Here is a 21673-nt window from a genome sequence, read left to right on the forward strand (position 1 = left end):
TGCGTCTGTACTTTTATTATCGGTAATAAATAACGTCTATTGAAAGTTTCTGTCATCTAAGCACCCCGTGCCCCAATGGACTCGTTCATCCCATCCTAGCCCTTGCTTCCATAATTCACTAATTATTCATTCGATAAGAACTCTACCCCGCATCGTCACCGGAAGACAGAGAGACAGGAGATCAAACACGTTAGTGGTTTCCAACAAGATCTGTCTCTTAGATGAGGCATCGGCACAGGGTTCAACTGAGGAAACGCAGATTTTCTCCAAAAAAAGGACTGTACCAATAGCCCAAAACCTTCTCCCATTCACTGCCATGGGTACTTAAGATACCATTATGGTCCATCTGGTCCCTATGGGAAGGACAATTAGAGCTATATGATTGCAGTTCAAATCCACCCTTCAACAGTCGCTCTCTGGCCTGAGTATATACATCAGGCAACCTTCTGGGATTTGATTTGGTTGTTACCAATTTATCCACATAGAAATAATTCTCCATCAGTTCTACATGGATCAGCAGGAAACTGGGCTGCATGGAATTTGAATATACAACCCAAGATAAAAGGCTAGAAACGAATCCAAAAATAATTGTAGTGTAATAAAAACAATGCAACCGGTCCCCCATCCTTTAGAAAAAACAGAATCTGTTCTGATCAGCATCTAATTCCAAACAAATCATCAGAAAGGCCTTCCTGATATCTGCCAGGAGCACATACTCATCCATGCGGAAAGACAGCAATAAGCTTAACATGTTGCTGGTCATATTCAATCCTGGATAGGCTGCTTCGTTTAAAGACACTGAGTCACCAGTTTTCAGGCTGCAGTTAAAGACTGAACTTAATTTAGTTGTTGATGTGGGGTCTGATTTAAAGACAGGTCGATGTAGGATCGATGTATGATTCTTGAAAAGACGGAGAGGCACAAAGATCTCCTCCAAAATGCCTTCTTGCTCTTGCTGTTGAAACACCTCCAAATACTTCTGATAGATCCCCCTTTTCTCCAAATTTCGAGCCACACGGTCCAAAATGTGTGGGGATACTGCATGGTTTGAGGGAACCCTTGATAATGTATCCGCATGCCATGACAACTGTACATAATACTTGTTGTCCCTCAGGACAATGAACTTCTGAAACAGTTATTTTTTCCAGATCGTAATTGGAGAATCCCTCTTGCTTAGGAAGTCCTAAAGACTCTACGCTGAACATCTGGTTGAGTCCTCACTGGACTTGGCTATCGAGAAAGAAGATCCAAGTATGTTGCATCTTTCTCTAAAACAAAACACAACTGAGAAGATTTAACCTGTGCAGTATTACGCAAAACAGAAAGGAAGGGGGGACGAGCACCCTGAACAGACAATGACTGGTAAGGAGAGCAGAAAGACTCTACTTCACCAAAGGGAACCATCCTTGCAGAGATCTGAAAGGCCCACCTCTGCAAACAGTGCACCAACTGCAAGGAGCCTAAGCATCTAATAAGATCGAGCCCAACTATGCCCTTAATGGACACGTTACCAGAACCCTGGTCAAATCTTCCAGCAAGGAAGTAGTTGGCCTCCCAAAATTCGTCCAGCAGAGAATCCAACTGGGGTACATGAACAGATAAATCCAACGCTTCATCTACTAATACCGGGAAAGGTTGTGCTTGGCCAGTGTCTATGTCAATGTACAGAACTACCTCTCAGAAGTGCCTTTCACAATCCCCAGCAGTGTAGACAGCTTCAGATCAAGTCAAGACTGAAGGAATCCAAACATCCCATATAAAACTTTTCCAGATAAATAGGGGCGTCCACTCCTGGTATCCAACAAGCAATTAGTTGAAACATTTTTACCAAAAGTTACAAATATTGTAGGTGGAAGGTTGCACGAGGCTCACAAGTCCGAAGCCACCTGATAAGAAGCGTCCTTGTGAACATAAGTGGTTCTAAAGTTTGGAGGGAGGTTCCTGGATGAACCATGATTGATATCAACAGGAGGCTAGAGCCCTCGCATTCCTTGACGAGTAATCGCTTAATGGCCTCACAAGTATCCCTTAATACGAAAGACAATGGAGGTATCCTTCTCTCAGACAGTTGGATCACTTCTTCCTTCAATTCTCGGGGAAATTTCGAGAAGATTATTTTCGCCAAAAGTCGTGCCCCAACAGAAAGGTCATCAGAAAAGTCACAAGTGAAAGGCCTGTGATCCAGTTTTTGATAAAAAAAAACATCTTAGGTCAGAGTACGACCTTTCTCGTTTGGTCTATGATATCCTGGAAAATGTTATCAATAATTTCGTTGATATCCAAGTACTCCCTTTTGAGGATGTCGAGAGCAATCTGATAATTACCATTGGTTACATTCAAATGGTTAATCAATAACGAGAGTTTGTCAGACAGGGAACATTTGAGAAAATTCAATCTTTCAGCATCTGTCGCCATACCTGCCACACAATTCTCAAAGCGTTACAGGAAGTTACGAAATCCCATGCGGTCCTTGTTCATCTCTAGACCACTGAACGTTGGTCCCATGATTTGGAAATGCGGTGGTTTCACTATAAAGGAGGAGGACACATGGCTTCCAGATGGGAAATCAGTAGCACCCGAAAAGAGAGTCTGATCTTGGGAAGTATCAGAATAGCAGCAATGTCTTCCATTTTCTTGTGGAAAATCATCTGCTCAGACAACCACTCTTCTTCTATCTGTTCTGCTTCAATTTTGGAAGAAGGGGAAAGCTGCAATTTGGTTACACGAACTTCGATCTCCGTCATATACTCTCGGATTTAGTCCTGTAATATAGTGAACAACTGAGCAGTAACCTCTTCTCCATGACACCTCCTTAGTCTGCCGCTAATCTTGGTCTTCAGGAGAGAGATTTGATTCCATAAGTCGTCCGCCATGATGAGTAAGAGAAAAAGAAAAAAAAAACAGAGGGATAACGCACCTGATAACAGGCAAAATTTCGCAAAATGTCGAAAATTCTCCGACACCAAAAGAAAGTAGGTAGATCAGAGACAACGGTTGTGAAATTTTACATCGCGATCCCCAGCTCTGATTAGGAGTCAAGAAACACTAGGCTTGGAGACCAACCTGTGCGTCGGTATCTTATTATCAGTAATAAATAACGTCCACTGAAAGTTTCCGTCATCTAAGCAGACTCTGCCCCAATGGAAGCAATCCTTTAAATAGTTAGTAACAGTCATTCATATGCAAGTACTTCCATCAGAAGCAGCAGCAGCAGTAGATATATAAGCAAGAGTCAAACGTTCACCGGTTTTGTTTAGTCCAAAACGAACCTGACCCTCCTCCGATCACCAACCTCCTCTAGTCTCGTGAGTTTAACTTATTTTTCTCACAAGCTGTCTGGACTTTGCAAAAACTGGTGAGTGGCTATCTGTGTCTAATCTGTGATTAACACAACAGTAATTTTCACTGGTGTTCATGTGTGGGTCTGGTTTGAATAAATTTAGGTAGTTCCACTTACTTGATAATCACATAAACTGGAGATACTTTAGTCAATTTTAAATTATTTCTGGTAGCAGTTAAGGGATCGTAAATGGTGTCTTCCCCCACCCCAGTTAAGGGATCGTAAATGGTATCTCCCCCCCCCCGTGAGTTAAACGCGTCCCCTTTATCACATTGGAAATTTCTACAACTTGGCGCGGTACATACAGCGCCTAGTTTTCCTAATAGTTACCCATCTGGTACTGGCTAGGCTCATCGTTGCTTAACTTTGGTGATCTGACGAGAACCGGTGTGTCAACGTGATTGTGCTGTATAGTATACTAGTATAGTGTACTAGTATAGTATACTAGTATAGTATACTATATAGTGTACTAGTATAGTATACTAGTATAGTGTACTAGTATAGTATACTAGTATAGTGTACTAGGTCAAAAAATCAATGGCTGGCATTGAATGCACTAGTTTTACTTTTTTTCAATTTACCTTATCTTGGTTTAATTCAGCAAAGTATTTCAGCATTAGTTCCTCGGTTGCTTTGCTGTTAATGATGAGATAGTCTTCCAGTTGTTTGTAGGTATCGGTCTGTAAGTCTGTCTGGTGATCGAGATGGCCCAGAAAAAAGGTGCGCAGGTTACGTACATTCTGAAAGGAAAGCAACATTAAGCAATCAAAACTACAAAGACAATGACTTTCATTTTTTTTTTTTTAATGAAATAAAAATTATAGTTCATCAAAAAACAAAATGCTAAAATATATATTAGCATTGTATTGGCAACAAACTTGTCGCTTTTTTTTTTGTTTTTTTATTTAAATTTTTTTGTTAATGTACCTTGGCCTTTTGGTCAAGATCAAAGTGTAGTATCTAGTCTTCAGATGCTGCACTTCATTTTCTTGTTCTCTTTCGGTGGAGGAGAAATCCTTCACGACTGAGACAATTTTTATTTTTGTACCTTTTCTCCACGTTAAAAAACAACCCTGATGTCTAACTCTGTCCTGTGGGGAGGCATAATAAATAGGTACTAATAAGCCACCACTTCTCAAGACTCAAAGTTCACTCGATGATAAGGTTTAATGAGTTTGGTGGGTTGACTGTGAAACAATATTGTGAAGATTAGTAATGATGGTTGAAACTGGACAGAATCTGATTATTTAAGAGAATGGTGTAGTCAGCTGGAAAGCAGCACTGAAGTACTGTGTTCTACAGACGGTTTCTTGGGAGGAAACTTTGTTCATAGAAGCCCTGTTTATTTTTAGGTAAATATCGGAAGAAAATAAAATGATTTCCAGTGGTTTTAACTAGACATTTTTTTTATTAATATTTTACAGAGAGAACCACAGATTGGAGCTCAGTCGATCACCAACCATAGAAATGGCAATACAGTAGAAAAATTCTAGCAATTTTTTTTTTGTGGGAAAGAAAGCGTAGAGAAAAGAAAAGGACATTTCTTACTAGATTTTAAAGTCGGTTGTGTATTCTATCAAAAATGCTCTGAGTGGCATCTTTTTAGGTGTGGTAACAGTACTCCATCTTAGGACATATTTGACTTACATGACAAGAGTGAGGTACTTTCTGGAGTGATTGCATGATCCAACTATTTTTATCAACAACCTTAGCAATAGATATGATGTAAGTCTTCCATTTAAGGTCAGAGCAGGGAATCTATCATATTTAAAAATGTTGTAATTTGTTCTGTTTTTTGTTGTTTTTTGCTTTTCTTTTTAGAATTCTATTTTAGAATTATTTTGTAATCTGTTTTTTGTTTTATTTATTTTTATGTGAATTAATTTAAACAGGATGTCAAGTTAAGAAAATATTTGATGCCTCCTTTTATTATTATTTATTTATTTTGTTTCTTGATTTCTATCAATGAAATATTGAAGATCTTGTAAAGAACTTTTAAACGAAAAGGAAGAATACATTATTGATTAATTAGTTGTTATTTTATTGAAACATTTAAAATTTAAATTTACAGAAATAGCAGGAACTTTAATCTAATATAAATTTTAATCAATTATTATTTTCTTGAACCTTTTTAAGTTAATTAATTTTAACATTAATGATTAATTAGCTGTTATTTTTATCTAACCTTTAAAATTTAAATAAAAAAAAACTATGGAAACTTAGTTGGAGACCAAATAGTTACTTGAGGGATAGATCAAATAATGATATAGGTCATCTTAGATCATCATATCGAGATTTGTTCATGAAAATCAAACGAGATAATATTTAATATAAAATATTTATGAAGTTTTTTTTTATATATTAAAAAAATTGGTTAGACGGAGGCCAAATATTTTTTGTTCAGTCTAGAATTACAATTGGCAAGGAATAATGTACACACTAAATAATACGTGCTGTCAGCCAGATCAAGCATTCTATTTCTGTCAACAATCAATTTGCACCACAGAGAGAAAGAATGCATCTTGTCCACTCTGGAGTCCATTTCCAAGCTTATATAAAAACACAGAATCTCACATTGAGGCACATTTGACTAGCGATAATTTTGGAAAGTTTGTGGAATAGTGAATACTGTAGAAGACAGTAATCCAGTGAGAAATGTTATCTTGTTACTTAGTAGTTTTCATATATTGATAAATATGCTGAGGGTTATTGATGTATTGATGCGATGAAGTGGACTTAAAAAGATCTTAAAGACAATCTTTAAGGGAAATGCTGTGTTACATATTATGCTAGAAAAGACCTAGTAGTATACCGTTCATGGACATCTCTTAAACCATTAAAAGTAAACTCGAACTTGAAAAATCATATTGTAAACCTTAAGAGCCAGATTTATAAGGAGTATCATAATTGGAGAATTGTGTAGCAAGATATTTGTTCACATACATTTAAATTCCTTATGCTGGTACAGTTGAGAAGATCAGAAGCAGAGAGGGAAATTCAAAGACAAAGCGTTTGAAGGCGGAAGCTATTAGAGTAGAAAGTTTTTCAGTATTTTGAAACCTTTATGTTGAAGGGGTGAGATTTTGCTGTTAGTCTTGTTTGTCAGGAGTATTTAAATTACAAGGGTATAAGTGCAGTACGTTTATTGGAGTACATTCTGTCGAATTACTTGTAAAATAAGCACAGGAATGCACGAATGGGACAAGGGATGGAACTTGGTAGACAGTGCTGTATCTGTTAGACTAGAGACTTTTTTGCACCCTATCTACAAGGAATGGAAGAGTTATTAATGCACCAGTCCAGATGTGGCAACAATACTTCATGCATGATCAAATGGTGGTTTTATACAGACACAGAATACCGGCAGGCATGAAAAATCTACTAGCTTGGTAGAGGGAGCCTACCATCTTTGCAGCAGACTTTACAGTATCTTCAATATATTTATTTCAATTCATGTTGCATGTGAATTTTATACCGAATCTTAATGTTGGGCTCTCAGATTTCTTATAACTGTTAAAAGAGAAGCTTTGTCTTAGTATCAACGAATGTGACCATCTATTCTTAGCCTCATTCAACTACAGACTGGACATGCCATTTTCATGGGTGGGTGTGCATTCAATTTGCCTGCATATTGGGAATAAATCATAGCGTCATTACAAATATATTCATGTTGGACACGATTGCATCAGGTTATTTGTGTATGAAGATCAAGAATAATAAAGGTCCGCATATTAAACAAGGAGGCACACATGTATAAATGTGATGTCGTTTGGCTATCGAAAATGACATGGGTTTTTCTTTTAGCTAAGAACGATCAGATTATACTAAATTATTTTATATGTCAAAAGTTTAGAATATATCCAAACTCTACTGCCCTGGTTTTGCCTGTCTCATTCTGTGTATGGTATATGTTTCCGAAAAGGACGGATATCTGGAGTGCAACAAGGTTGCATAAATCTATACTGTTTGCCAGAAATAAGTTTAACATTTTCGAGGTGGTAGGCTAGATTGATGAATGATTCAAAAATCCTAGCTGAGAGCAAGACGAGGCTTTCTTGGAGTAAAATAAAGTTGCTTATTAGAAAGAAAGATATTGATGCGGCATAAAAGAAAAGATTATATAGAGAAAAAAAAAGGGACGGTGACAGATTAACTGCTTGCTTGCTTGCTTGCTTGGTTTAATAAATAAAAAATATTTTATCATTATCCATATACATGTATATTAGATGTTGATAAAATCTTCAGCGTGGAGATAACTGTTCGTACCAATCACATGATTCCTAACTCAAATCTATGTGCTTTACTATATATATATATATATATATATATATATATATATATAAGTTTGGGATCTGATTTCGATTCAAGCTGATGAACCCAAGTCATACAGACATATTTTTGAATTTTGAAATTGCAAGAATTAAAATATCATATTTGCGCATATTTTGCAACCTGGCTACACCGGGCGTCTTTGCTAGCTTAGATCAATAATTTTGCAGTTTTAACAAAACAGCTACAGTAATATCAGGGCGTCTCCATTTACGCTGAATATCTACAGAATGCCAACATCATTATATTACATATGAATCAGTCCCCTGTGGAATTTCCACAGGTCCCGCTAGTAAATGTGTGTGTATATGTGTGTGTGTGTGTGTGTGTGTATATATATATATATATATATATATATATATATATATATATATATATATATATATATATATATCCAGCTGGTTGAATATCTGAAACCATTTCGGACCACTAAAGATTGTGTCAGCTATTCTTGTGACAAATGCGAATATCCTTTCTTTTAACTTGGGTAATCTGAAGTCCGGATAATTATTTGAATGAAAAAATTCAGCATCCTAGTTATAACCTCAGGTTTGCTCTCTAAAAGTATCAAGGCATCAAATTAAAAACGAAGATAAAAAAATCTATGTAAATAAAATGAATAAATAATACAAGACAAAAAGGAAAATAGCTTAAATTGTTCTTTTTTTTTTTCAGCATATACTTTTAATAAGCTTTTTCAAAAATAAAAAATAAAATCTCTCACCTTGTGTAACGTCTGATAATATTCAGCTTCTTGCTGTCAAAAATAAAAAAGGGAAAAGTAATTAGAATGGTTTTATTTTTTGTTTAGTTTTCCTTTTATTTTGTGAACGAAAATAATCTGGGAAACCATCATAAGAATTTAGCTGGAAACGGTTTCTTTTGCTGGTGTACTGGATCAAATGGATTGAAATCTAATATTGGATGAGTGGGAAGATTTCAAAGTGAAAGAGTCAAAGAGCTTAAGAAGGTTTGTTTTGTTTTTCGACATATCAACCCTTTTTGCGTTATTTAACACTGAATCCAATAATTTCGGAAAAAATGTTATCCTTCAAGTTGTTTGTATCTTCAAATATTTATTCGTGGTGTTTGATTTAGGTTGTTTTTGTTTTTGACTTTGCAGAACATGATTGAGTTTTACAAAGGGGAAGGAAAAAAAGCAATAACATCAATTTTTGGTGCATTTTACGTCAGAAGGCTAGTATCTTCAGGCAACATGATGTGGTGATACCACTTAAAAATAGAGAAAGAAACAAAAACAGAAAGAGACTGAGAGAGGAAGAGAGAGAGAGAGAGAGAAAGAGATAAAATCAAATAATAATAAAAATGTATAGAAACAAAAGAATAAATGTGCTATAAGCTAAAAGAGAAGGAAAGAAAAAAGAACTGATCTAATTTGTGGATACCGAGGTCAAAGGTTAAAATCATGATCATGGTCACGGAAAAAGTAAAATTCTCACTTTTGGCAGTAAATTTGATTCTCTCCATCATAAAGACTCACTACTTGACCCATATTGTAATCAGCGAAGTCCCGCATTGGTTTAAAGGTTTAAGACCTTTAAACCATGCCATACGTTAGACATGGTAAACTATTTTTCCTTCTCTAAAATTATAAACAGTTCTTCAACTTTTTAATTTTCAAATTTTTTCTTGCCTGATGAGATCAATAATGATCGAAATGGTCTACACATCATAGCAAGATATGACTACATTTACACACAAGAAATAAATTATATATATATATATATATATATATATATATATATATATATATATATATTGTTAAAATATGATTATCCACTGACACGTTTCGTCGTCTATGATTCATCAGAGTGGAGATATATATATATATATATATATATATATATATATATATATATTAGCAACGATACTTGTACTTTTGTTACAGGAAAAAGGGCCGCCCCTTTCCATGTAAATAAGAAGAACATTAGATAAGTGAAAATGAGATTAGGATAAGCCGAGACTCGAACCTTGTAAGCAAGGTTCAGAAATAGAATGTTAGAAATCGGAATGTTAAAAAGGCCTATTGTTAAATTTTATTATAAATACTTAGATATTGTTTATATTGTAAAAAGAATTGATTGTTCATTCTTTTACAAAACTGAATATTAAAAATGTCAGCTAAAAAGAATGAACAGTACAAATTAAAAATACATTGTTAAAAAAATCGGTTAGTTGAGAATTTTTTGTTTGCAGAAATGTGTTTAGAAAAACGTGTGCTTAGCTACGTGAATTGGTCACGTTTGAGAAGTACACTTCTGACGTCATAGCAAAAGGGGAATTCTCAATATAGGAGCTAGAGTTAGTCAGATCAGAGCAGAAGTAGTTGAGGCTAGACAGTCAGCAGAGAACAGGAGAGTCAGTCAGTTGGCAGAGTAGTCAGCTTCCCCTTTGAAAGCAAAGGGTAGGAAGATTAAACTATGTAGAATGAATTTGAATTCCTGACGTCATCATCATTCGACCGGTCCAATGAAATAAAAGAATCACCATCGATATTTGCAACTGTTTGTCTTCATGTCATCATTCCACAAATCAAAAGGTAATGTGTTACACATCTTATTATGAACATTGCATAACTCTCCCAAGAATATGTATCTCTCCTCCTCCTCTATATGTGTTACAAGAAATATAAGAACTGTGCATCTATCACCCTATCACCCTCAGTATATATATATATAAAGTCCCAACATCCCAGAACAGAACTGTATATGTATAAATGTCTTTTCTCTATCTCTCCCTCATCATCATTATATATATTGGCCCAATATGAATCCAGCGTCATCTCTTAAATATGACCGCCCCACACACTACACAACACTTTGTGCAGAATTTTGCTGTAAGCTCGGGTACCCGCTTTACTGGTACCAAAGCGTACAGCAAAGTCCCCACCTTAACCTTTCACGTTGACCTTGAAAAACTGCAGCATCCTTAGATCAGAGACCATCATCATGTCAGGTTTGGTCATGATAGGTCCAGTGGCGTGAGCCCAAGGAGTGTATATATATATAGGCTATGATCTTGACTTTTGACTAACCTTGAAAAATGGTGTGCACAATCCCTAGGTGGGGGTCCATCATCATGCCAGGTTTAGTTATGATAGGTCAAGTGGTGTGGGCTGAAAGAGAGTATATATACATAGTCTATGACTTTGACCTTTAACTGTAACCTTGAAAAATGGTGTGCACCATCCTGAGGTAGACCATTATCATGACAGGTTTGGTCATGATCTGTCCAGTGGTGTGGACTGTAGGAGAGTTGCACACACCCACACAACTTTATATATATATATAATAGGACAACAAGAGTATGAAATGAAGACACAAAACTATATATAGGTAGATATTAATTAATATGATTTATTGAATAACGGAATACAGGCAAAATTTGGGGGATAGAAGGGACTCTTTATGCCAGGGCATTTCGAAGCCTATTGCTTCTCATCAGAAGAGTAGAGAAGATGCTAGGTAGCATGGGGAAGATGCGGCATTGGGAATGAAAAAGATTAAGAGGAATTATAGAATGTTGGGGAAAGCTTTATTGAATTCTAAATAAATAAGGAGAAGCTTATTATATATAGTATGATATATAAGATTATATATGGTCTTTTACACAGTATTGAAACTAAGTAGTATATGTATTATGGTTAAATAGTGGGTGTATTGTTGCTGTGTGGTAATTTATTTTAACGGTTTGTGGGGTGTCTATTTTCTATGGAGTGGGTAATTTTGATTAATTTGGGGGGTTATGTAAGGTTGTAAAACTGAAAGCTAGTATGCGGCAATATATTTATACGTTTCTACTGTTATGATATAAGGAGTATGATCAAAAGGGGGCAGTCGGAGATTAGGTTGGCAATGACTATGAGTGCGTATGGCTTGATGTAAAAGGTTAAGTATATATATTGATGTTAAAGTGGGGGAGTAAGGAAACCATAGATACTTATGAGAGTGGTAAAAATATACCAAATAATAGTAGGGTAATTATAATAGTACGGAAGATAATAGAAATGAAAATTATAATAATAGTAGTAATAATAAAGCTGAAAATAAATTAGATGTAAAATTGAATATAAAAAATGTAAAATTGAATATTAAGAAAAATAAAATAAAATAAATAAAATAAAAATAATGGAAAAATTAAAAGTAAACATTAAAAATAAACATTAAATATAATGTTACCAATAGTTGTGATGAAATTAAATTCAAAATTACTGTTAATAACAGTGAAGATGGAGTTAATGGTAACGGTTATGGTAGCAATGGCGGGGGTAATAATAATAATATCAATTATAATGATGATTATAATAATAATAATGATGATAAAAACAATAATAATAATAGAAATAGCGATAATAATAATAGAAATAGCGTTAAAAACAGTGCAATAATAATAATGATAATAATAAAGGCAGTAGTAACAATACTTCTACCTCCTATATCACCACCACTATTACCAATAATAATAATGTAAATACTGTTAATACTAATTATTAGGGGTGTGTAAAAGAAAGGGATACCGATAAGTGGGGGGGGGGTTAGAATAGCAGGAAATGGGGTTGAGGAGTGAGGGGTAAGTGGACTCGTATATACACACACACACACACATACACATACATATATCCGTATTAAGCTATATATATATATATATATATATATATATATATATATATATATATATATATATAATTCACCGCATTCATAGCATGTCTATGTATACATATAAAATCACTTGGATTCTCAAAGCTAAATCTAATAGCATGGTATTTAACAAAATTATTTAATTCTGCTTAACCAATGCATTACTTAAATGTTCAGCATATTCTTTATGTTCATAATAAATGTTCAGCATATTCTTTATGTTCATAATAAAATAAATTTCAATTGATTACATATTTTATTCGACCTGATAATTTTTTTGGATCAAAGACTTAACGAGATTCACTATGTATTTTCATTGAATAATAAATAGAGATGATTATACAATGGCATTCATAATTTCTGGGCATATATTTATTTATCTCTACAATTATATAAATGCAACTGTGTGTGTGTGTGTGTGTGTGTGTGTGTGTGTGTGTGTGTGTGTGTGTGAAAGAGTTCGTTCCTTGTAGACTCCGAAACGGCTGAACAGATTTTCTTTAAAATTTACAAAACTTTAGTGTATAAGTCTGAGAGTGATCTTAGTCAAGTTTTGTCTCAGAGTATCCTTGATAATTACCGATAATTGATAATCGAAACCGTTTTTTAATTTATCCATTATGGGTAAAGCCATTTTTTCCATGTCGTCGCTTAGCAACATTGACGGACCGTGAAAATTCTACTGTGAGTAAGTATACAGCATGTTATTTATTTATTTTTTTTTGCATCATGTGGTCTTTAGGTTCAAACTCCACATGTAAATTTCTTAATTTTTTTTCATTAACTACAAAGAATTTTCTAAGACTTGAAAATTTACATTTTTTTTTTTTGCATGATGTGGTCTGTAGGGTCAAACCCTCCATGTAAATTTCTTAATGTTTTCTTTTCGTTAACTTGAAAGAATTTTATATAAAATATTTTTATAAAAGAAACAGTAGGTTCTCTACGAGTTCTGTTTTCTGCCGATGAACGAGTACTCTTATAAGCCTATCAGAGAGAAATGATTAAATAATTGAGAAGACATTTCAGCTATTCCATAGCTGGCGATCTTATAAAGTAGCCCTTTATGCCATACTCAGTCAGGGTGGGGTGGGCGACATGGGATACCAAGACAGATGAGACAGTCAGTTGACATCTAGATGCGCTAGACGGTGGATGAAAGTTGGACAGTTATAGAGTTGACTGTGAAATAGAGATAGAAGAACGTAACATCAATAGAACGGGGAGAAGACACACACACTCACACACAGTCCAACAGTCAATTTATATGTGAACGTTTGTGTTTGTGTTTTTCCTTTCTTTGTTCATGTTTCTATTTTGTGACCCGCGTGTGTTCTCATCGACAGTCGACAACGGGAAAAGGATGATCCGGCCATAAGAGGAATAGAGGAATAGTCGAACGAAAAATCTACTGTACACAACGTTGGGAGTCGGTGATATGACGAGAGAGCCACATGTCAGGGTTACAAAAAAAATCCTCCTGATTTTTTTTTTAGGGGGGCAGAAAGGGAGAGAGGCGAGTGGCACTATGCCTGTTACAGTTGAGGTGATTAAAATTCCTCATGATTTTATTTTTATTTTTGTGAGGGTGGGGCGAAATATTGTGGAGGTGGTTAAAATTCCTCCTGTTTATTTTCAGGAAAGGTGGGGCGAAATGGTGGAATGCTGTTATTTTGGAGGTGGTTAAAATTTCTCGTTTATTTTTTGGGAGGGTGGGGCGAAATGGCGGAATGCCTGTTATTTTGAAGGTGGTTAAAATTCCTCTTGTTTTTTTTTCGATGGCGGGGCGAGGTTGATTTTCCCTCTCTGGTATGAAAAGCTGTAGCAGTTGTCTGGAGCCAGTCAAAAAAGAATTGCTTTGAAGAGTTGTTTTTTAAGGGTATTCAAATACCCCTGGAATATCAGGAGAGTTGAGTGCACACCTGTGGTCCTGGGTTGGAAATGATATGCCGAATTTCTGTTCTTTTTTTGTTTCTGTTTTTTTTTTTTTTTAAGTGAATGACATATATCTGGTGTTTCATTATTCATATGATTTTGTGTTTTTGTAATTTATGCAATAAATGACAAGTTGGGCATGGGAGGTGTGTGATACTATAAAGTGGCTCTGGGGTGGATTTGAGCCACTAAATGCTGAGAGGGGGGAATAGACAAAGGAAGAAGAAATAGCTTAGAATAAATAAAGAAATCGGAAATATCCTACAATCAACAATAGATAGGAAATAGTAGGGTGGGATGGGCGACCTGGGATACCAAGACAGAGGAGACAGTCAATTGACATCTAGATGCGCTAGACGGTGGATGAAAGTTGGACTTTTACAGAGTTGACTGTGAAATAGAGACGTGGACAATTTTAGAGTTGACTGTGAAACAGAGATAGAAGAATGTAACATCACTAGAACGGGAAGAAGACACACTCACAAGTCCAACAGTCAATTTATATGTGAACATTGGCGTTTGTGTTTTTCTTTTCTTTGTTCATATTTCTATTTTGTGTGTGTTCTCATCGACAGTCGACAACGGGAAAAGGATGATCCAGCCATAAGAGGAATAGAGGAATAGTCGAATGAAAAATCCACGGTACACAACGTTGGTAGTCGGCGATCTGACAAGGGAGCCACACGTCAGGGTTACAGGGAGCGGAGAATAGAATTGTCCGTTTTTTCATGCTACATTTTAAATCAGCGTGCGAGATAAAATGAGTACATTCTTGAACCAGAAACTACTATATAGCACTATATTTATGGCAACTAAGCTATACAAAGGCATTTCATCTCCCTTGAGAATCGTCAGGTTAAAATGCATTTTATCCTGATGATTCCTCATGGGGATGAAACGTGGGAGCCTCTGTGCAGCTTAGTTGCCATGAATCTGTTTTCTACTCCCATCTGTCCTATTTCCTCACACCAGTATTGGCAATTTCCAATCTGTAGTCTCCCTCCCCTCTGCTTTAACAATTTTACAAGTAGTGTCAATTTCCAATCGATTTATCCAACAATATCAACATACCTGCAAAGACGATTTCTTCATTTGCTTTCTGTGTATTCTCCTATAAATCGCTGACCTTTTTCCAATCAATCATCATGGAGTTGAGATAAGGTCAACAATCAAAAGCCTGTAACACTGACTCAAAGCCATGATTATAAAATACTGATTTTCTATGCGAATATTTCTAACTTAGAATATTTGTATTATACAAACCTACTAATCATGAATTCTTCAGGTTGAACATATGAGCAAACACTGTTTCAAAATAGAAACCAAGGTTTCTTTTTTGTATTGATTTTTTACGTAATTCGACTAATTGAGTTATCTCCTCTTTGATAATCAGCACTAATGCCTGCTAGGTGGCACTAGTAAGTTATAGACAGCAAAAGCGATTATAAGATATTTAAAAAAGAAAACAGATTCTCATCTGCGAAAGTGGGTAAAATAGAAAGAAAGGGATAAAGTTTTACATAAAAAAGAAAAAAATTAAAAAGAAGAAATGAAAGAGAAACATAAAAAGAGAGGCAAAAAATACAAGATATTTTTGACTCAAAGTGGAATTCAAAATTTTATTTATACTGATTATCTAAGAAGTTGAAATAATTTGGTTATCTACTCTTTTATAATTTCATTATATTCATCCTCCTCCTTTCAGTGTCCATTTCTTATTGCCAGAGGTGAAGATGTTTTCATTCTGGATAATTTTCTTGGGGTTGGAAACTTAGGACAATTTTAACCTCAAAATATTTTATTTATCTTCACCATTGGGTTCCATATTCTTTTAGTTAAGAGTTGCTTTTCATTGGACCATTTCTACAGAGTTCTCAGAACCTCTATATATATTACAAATATCTTTTTTTTTATACAAAGGGGTCACCACATATCAAGACTCGGAGGCCACTCAAGGATAAGAATTAATGTGTGTACAACAGTCATTAGGACAATAATGTAGTAATCGTTAGAAAAACTTGTATACACTGAACTTGAAAACAACAATATTGTAATCAGCTGGAAAGCAGACCAGCGGAACAGAGTTCCATAGGCAGGTAGTTCTAGGAAAGAAGCTTTCATGGAATTCATGTTTAGATTTAGGCACCGATAGAGAGCAGACGATATTTGTGATGGTGATTTTGGCTAGACGAGTGTTGTTTTGTAAAAGATTAGCAAGGGGAACCATAGATTTGAGCTCAGTAGAACATTTGCTATGAAAATAATGATAGAGCAGAGACAATCTCACAATGTCTCTTCTGTGGGAAAGAGGTTGCAGAGAAGAGAAAAGGTATCACCTACTAGGTTACAAAGTCGGTTTTAAATTCTGTCAAGACAAGATAGGGTACTTCAAGCAGTTCCTGCCCATATGTGGCAACAGTACTCCATCCTACGGCGTACTTGGCTCTTATATAGGTATAGGATTGCATTGGTAGTGAGATATCTACTGGAGCGGTAGACTGAACCTACCATTTTACTAGCAACCTTGGCAACAGATTTGATGTATGTGTTCCATTTCAGATCAGGAGTGTAGGTCAGACCAAGAAACTTGTCTAAAAATGGAGCATCCTCAAGACGAGAATTGTTCATCTCAATTGGGGCCAGATGCGGATCAGAGTGTTGATGACGAAAAGAGAGAAGCTTGGTTATAGATGCATTAAAATTAACTAGCCACCTTTTTCCCCGTTGCATCATGTTCTCAAGACCATATGAGAAAGAATCAGAAAGATCTTTGTCATTGCTGGCATTTGAAGTGTTGTCATGTCATCTGCATAAATATCGACGAATGATCTAAGAATGTGATTTGGGAGATCATTGATGAAGATTAGGAAGAGAGTTGGGCCCAGGATAGACCCATGAGGGACGCCAGCGTTAATTCTATGAGTTTCTGATTTCAGCCCATCAACGACTACTCTTATAAGCTTATCAGAGAGAAATGATTTAATAACTGCGAAGACATTTCCAGCTATACTATATATATAGTTGGAGATCTTGTGTAGTAGACCTTTATGTCATACTCTATCAAAAGTCTTCGATATGTCAAGAGCAACTGCTTTAGAAACGAAGCCCATGTCAAGAGATTCACCAATCCTGTGAGATATTACAGTTACCACTTTAGCTGTAGATCAGACAGTACAGAAACCATATTGCATGCCACTGAGTAGGTTATATTTGCTGAGGGGGTTGTCCACTTCTGTGTTTATCACAGATTCTAGTAACTTACTCATGATGCACAGGAGACTGATTGGTCTGTACTGAGAGGGAAATGACTGATCTCCGGAATTTTTAAATACGCACAGACTGATGAAGTTTTCCAGAGAGTTGGAATGTTTTCTCCTTAAGATAATGTTTAAACAGCTTTGTAAGTATAGGGGCTAGTTCTGGTTGAAGCTTTTTTAGCACTATAATTGGAATGCTATTGGGGCCAGTTGCTTCACTGGAATCAAGATTTTTGATAAACTTGGCAACATCACACAAAGTTATTTGTATGTCGCATCATGTACTTTCAAACACAAGAGGAGATACAGAGGTAAACGGCTCTGATCGCATAAGGTAAAATTTGCTGCAAAGTTCTTGGCAAAGAGTTTGGCTTTGTCTGGTACTGACGAGAGCACTTCATGTCCAGTGATGATGGTTGAGATAGAGGATATACTTAAGTTCAGGACTTTGTTTGTTATTCACCAAAACTCATGAAAACCAAGCCACTGCTTAGCTACTTTGGATTTGATGGACAACGCATACAGCTCTTGCATTCATTATTACTCTCTTACAGTGGTTGCTGGTATTCCTAAAGGCGGGATTTCGCTAAAAACAGTGGAAATAGTGGTTTCTGCGTGCAATGGCAGCAGCACATTTTGGAGAAAACCACGGCTGGTTATTAGGTTTTTGCTGAAATTTCTTGGAGGGTATGAAGAGGTCTATACCGACAATTAACTACTCAGTTAAGTCTGATACTATAGAAAATACGTTCATTTTAAACATGGATTGCAGAGGAATATTTGATATAAATGTCCGGAAGCTATCCTAGTCAGCCATAGAGTATTGATATACTGTATGATGGAGAGGTACATTTGAGGACTTATTACATTTTGTTTTTATTTTAACTGAGACAGCCAAGTGCTCTGAAGATCCCAGTGGGAACAGAATGGAGGATGAGCATAGCTCTGGTCACGTTCTAAGAAAAAGGTCTAGGAAACTTGCACACTGACAATCAGTGTCGGGCACACTGGTGGGTTCATGAATAATCGGAGTTAGATCAAAAGCAACGGAGAAATCATGACAGAAGCGTTATCTTTTAAGTATGGTTCATATGTGTTTTTATCTAAGTTTAACGTGACGTCCAGGAAGTTTGTTATTTTTATGTTAGCTGATACGTCCGCTTTTAGGCCTAAGTTTTTCACTTCTTTGTGTATGATTTTCTTAAAGTTTTCTCCCTTGACTTTGTTGAAGTTTTTTATTATAGCTAGTCCGTCATCTCTATATAGGCCGATATCCGTAGTATAGAATATGCTATAAGCATGACTTCCTTAGATTTAAAAACCCGATACTATGACCACAAAAGTACATTCAAAAATAAAAAACACCGTATAAAAACAACACTAGCGAATAAATACTGGGAACTCAAAGAAAGCGGACATTCGCCGGTAGTCGAATGGAAAATAATGAGACAAGCTACCACATGCAGACATTTAGACGACCCATGTAAATTATGCCTCCATGAAAAATTTTCTATCCTGTACTTTAAAGAACCTCAAAATCTATTAAACTGTAGGCGGGAAATAGCAAACAACTGTGTTCACAAAATAAAACTTACTCTAGGATAGCGATACAAAATAGCTTTAAAACTAACAATAACAATAGAAAACAAACAAATAAATAAATTAAATAAACATGAATATACATAAACGATCACACACACATATATATATATATATGCATGTATATACACATAGGTATATTTATATGTATAAAAAAAAAAGGAGAACGTCTACCTAAAACCACTAACCTAGTTCTAAAACAGGTCCTTTGTTTGATAAAATGCGTGCCCATTGGCTGATAGGAAGGGGCGCGGTGGATACTAGAAAGCTGATTGGCTAACTAGAAATCCTCAACATATATAAAAACAAGAAGCAACCACAGAATTCGCGTATAAGCCTGACGAATCCTATAGTTGGATGAAACGCAGAATATTCAGTGTAGCTTAATCGCCATATATATTTTATAAATTACTAACTAGCTCTACCTACGTATTGAGCACTTTTGAAGTAAATACTTAAAGTTTACGCATAAATCTATACTTTCGTATATTAAATTTATGTGAATAAATGAAGTAGTTATAGTTATATATAAATATATATATATAAATATATATATATATAAATATATATATAAATATATATATATAATATATATAAATATATATATACAAATATATATATAAATATATATATATAAATATATATATATATATAAATATATATATATATAAATATATATATATAAATATATATATAAATATATATATAAATATATATATTTATATATATAAATATATATAAATATATATATAAATATATAAATATACATATATAAATATATATAAATATATATATAAATATATATATATATATAAATATATATATAAATATATATATATATATAAATATATATATATATATAAATATATATATAAATTATAAGGTAAAATTAAAAGCCAAGAACAATGCGAGATTTTTTTTTTATATAGAGTAAAATTAAATGCAAACAAAAGAAATAAAGTTCTTTTTTTTGTTGTTTGTTTTTTCTTTTTCACACAAATTTTAACTCTAAACAACAGTAATTTTTTTTTTCTGTTGTATTCAATGGTGATATAAATCTCAATATATTTCAGACTTATTAGTCCATTTTCAAGAGAAGACAGCGGAAGAGTGTTCAAAATTGGAAAAGTAGCCGCAGAGTTTGCCACGTGATACCGCGAAATATAGAACAAAAAATGACGTTAGGAGAACGTTAAAATAAATCAGTTGATGTTTGAAATACTTGTTGCGTTTGTGAATCAAGGGAGATGACTATTCAAGCAAGGTTTTTTTTTTTTTTTTTAATTATTGTTTTTCTTATGTTTTAAACTTATATTATAAAAGCGGAGCTCAATTCCAGTCTATTGTTTAGTGTGGGAGTATTTTTTGAAATAATTAAAGATTCGAGGATACGAAGTTGACCTACGTTTCTTGAAGAAGCAAGAATGTTGATGTGAAAATCTGGTTCTGAATTAATGCAAGTGCGAATATGTTTATAGAACGACGAAGCAGTAGTGTTTAAGTGCTCTTTAATGCGGTGATGAAGCAATCTGGTAGTGCTTCCGATGTAAGATGCACTGCATTTAGCGCATTGTAGGTCGTAAACAACGTGGTTCTTAAAGCATAAACCTGTGTGTGATATTGGGCAATTAGAGAGTGAACAAGGGGAAGGTGTATGCGATGGATGTTTTCGGTTGAGCTGTTGTCTTAAAGTAGATCCAGTGTGGATGAGTTGAATGTTGAGCCCCTCGCTGCGGATGGCTTTTCGGATTGAAGATGAGATTTTGTCACTGAGGAAGGGTAGTTTTAGAAAACAATTGTTAGAGAAGGGTCGGGTGTTGCGTTTTTTCTTTTTAAGTGAGGATAGGATCGTATTAGGATAGCCGTTTAGTGAGAGGGTCTGTAGGAAATTGTTAGTGTGTGTATGTTTGTCGGAGATGTTAGTGCATTTGTCTTGTATGCGTGAGATTTCGGCATGTGCGTAGTTTAGTTTGTCCTTGAGAGGTAGCGCAGATTTGAAATGTACGAAGAGGCGTTTGCTGGCGGGTTTTCTGTAGAATTCAGTGCATATGGCACCATTTTTTTTTATTTGTATTTTAAAATCAAGTAGAGAAAGAGATTCCGAAGAGTCTGGGTGTTCTATAGTAAATTTTAAGTTTGGGTCTGCGTTATTGAATTTGTGGAAAATGTTAATAGCTTCTTCGCGGGAGTATGTGATAATTAAAATGTCATCGATATATCTAGTAAAAAGGAGATAAGAATAGCAGGTACTAAGGGTGTGTCTTTCGAGTTTGTCCATATAAGCAATGGCAAGAATACCGGATAGACTGGAGCCCATGGGTAGTCCAGATACTTGTTTGAACGTGTTTTGTAGGAAAGTAAAGTAAGTGTTGTCTACTATAATACGGAGGAGTTGTAAGAGATCTCCTGGAGTAATTCCGAAGCATTGTGGGTTTTTAGATGCTATAATGTCTGCCATGAGATTAATGGCTGGATGTGCAGGAATGGAGGTGTATAAAGAAACGACGTCTAGGCTAAATGGGTATCTGTATAGTTTGAGTAGATGGTGTGGTAGA

At 35.0% G+C, this 21673-nt stretch overlaps 1 protein-coding gene across 2 annotated transcripts in view; it reads right to left on the minus strand.

Annotated features, from left to right (window-relative positions):
* LOC145245783 (protein unc-13 homolog D-like) overlaps positions 1-21673 on the minus strand; it is a 513002-nt gene that overhangs the window by 107440 nt on the left and 383889 nt on the right. For both annotated transcript variants that reach the window (XM_080107524.1, XM_080107446.1), the window contains exons 22-23: positions 8394-8426; positions 3922-4080 (exon numbers count right to left, since the gene is read on the minus strand). In XM_080107524.1, the coding sequence (XP_079963650.1) occupies positions 3922-4080; positions 8394-8426 (192 nt within the window). The remainder of the gene's footprint in view (positions 1-3921; positions 4081-8393; positions 8427-21673) is intronic.

Source organism: Euprymna scolopes, chromosome 1 (genome assembly GCF_053919585.1).
Source record: "Euprymna scolopes isolate OS-2025 chromosome 1, ASM5391958v1, whole genome shotgun sequence".
NCBI classification, from domain to species: Eukaryota; Metazoa; Mollusca; class Cephalopoda; order Sepiida; family Sepiolidae; genus Euprymna; species Euprymna scolopes.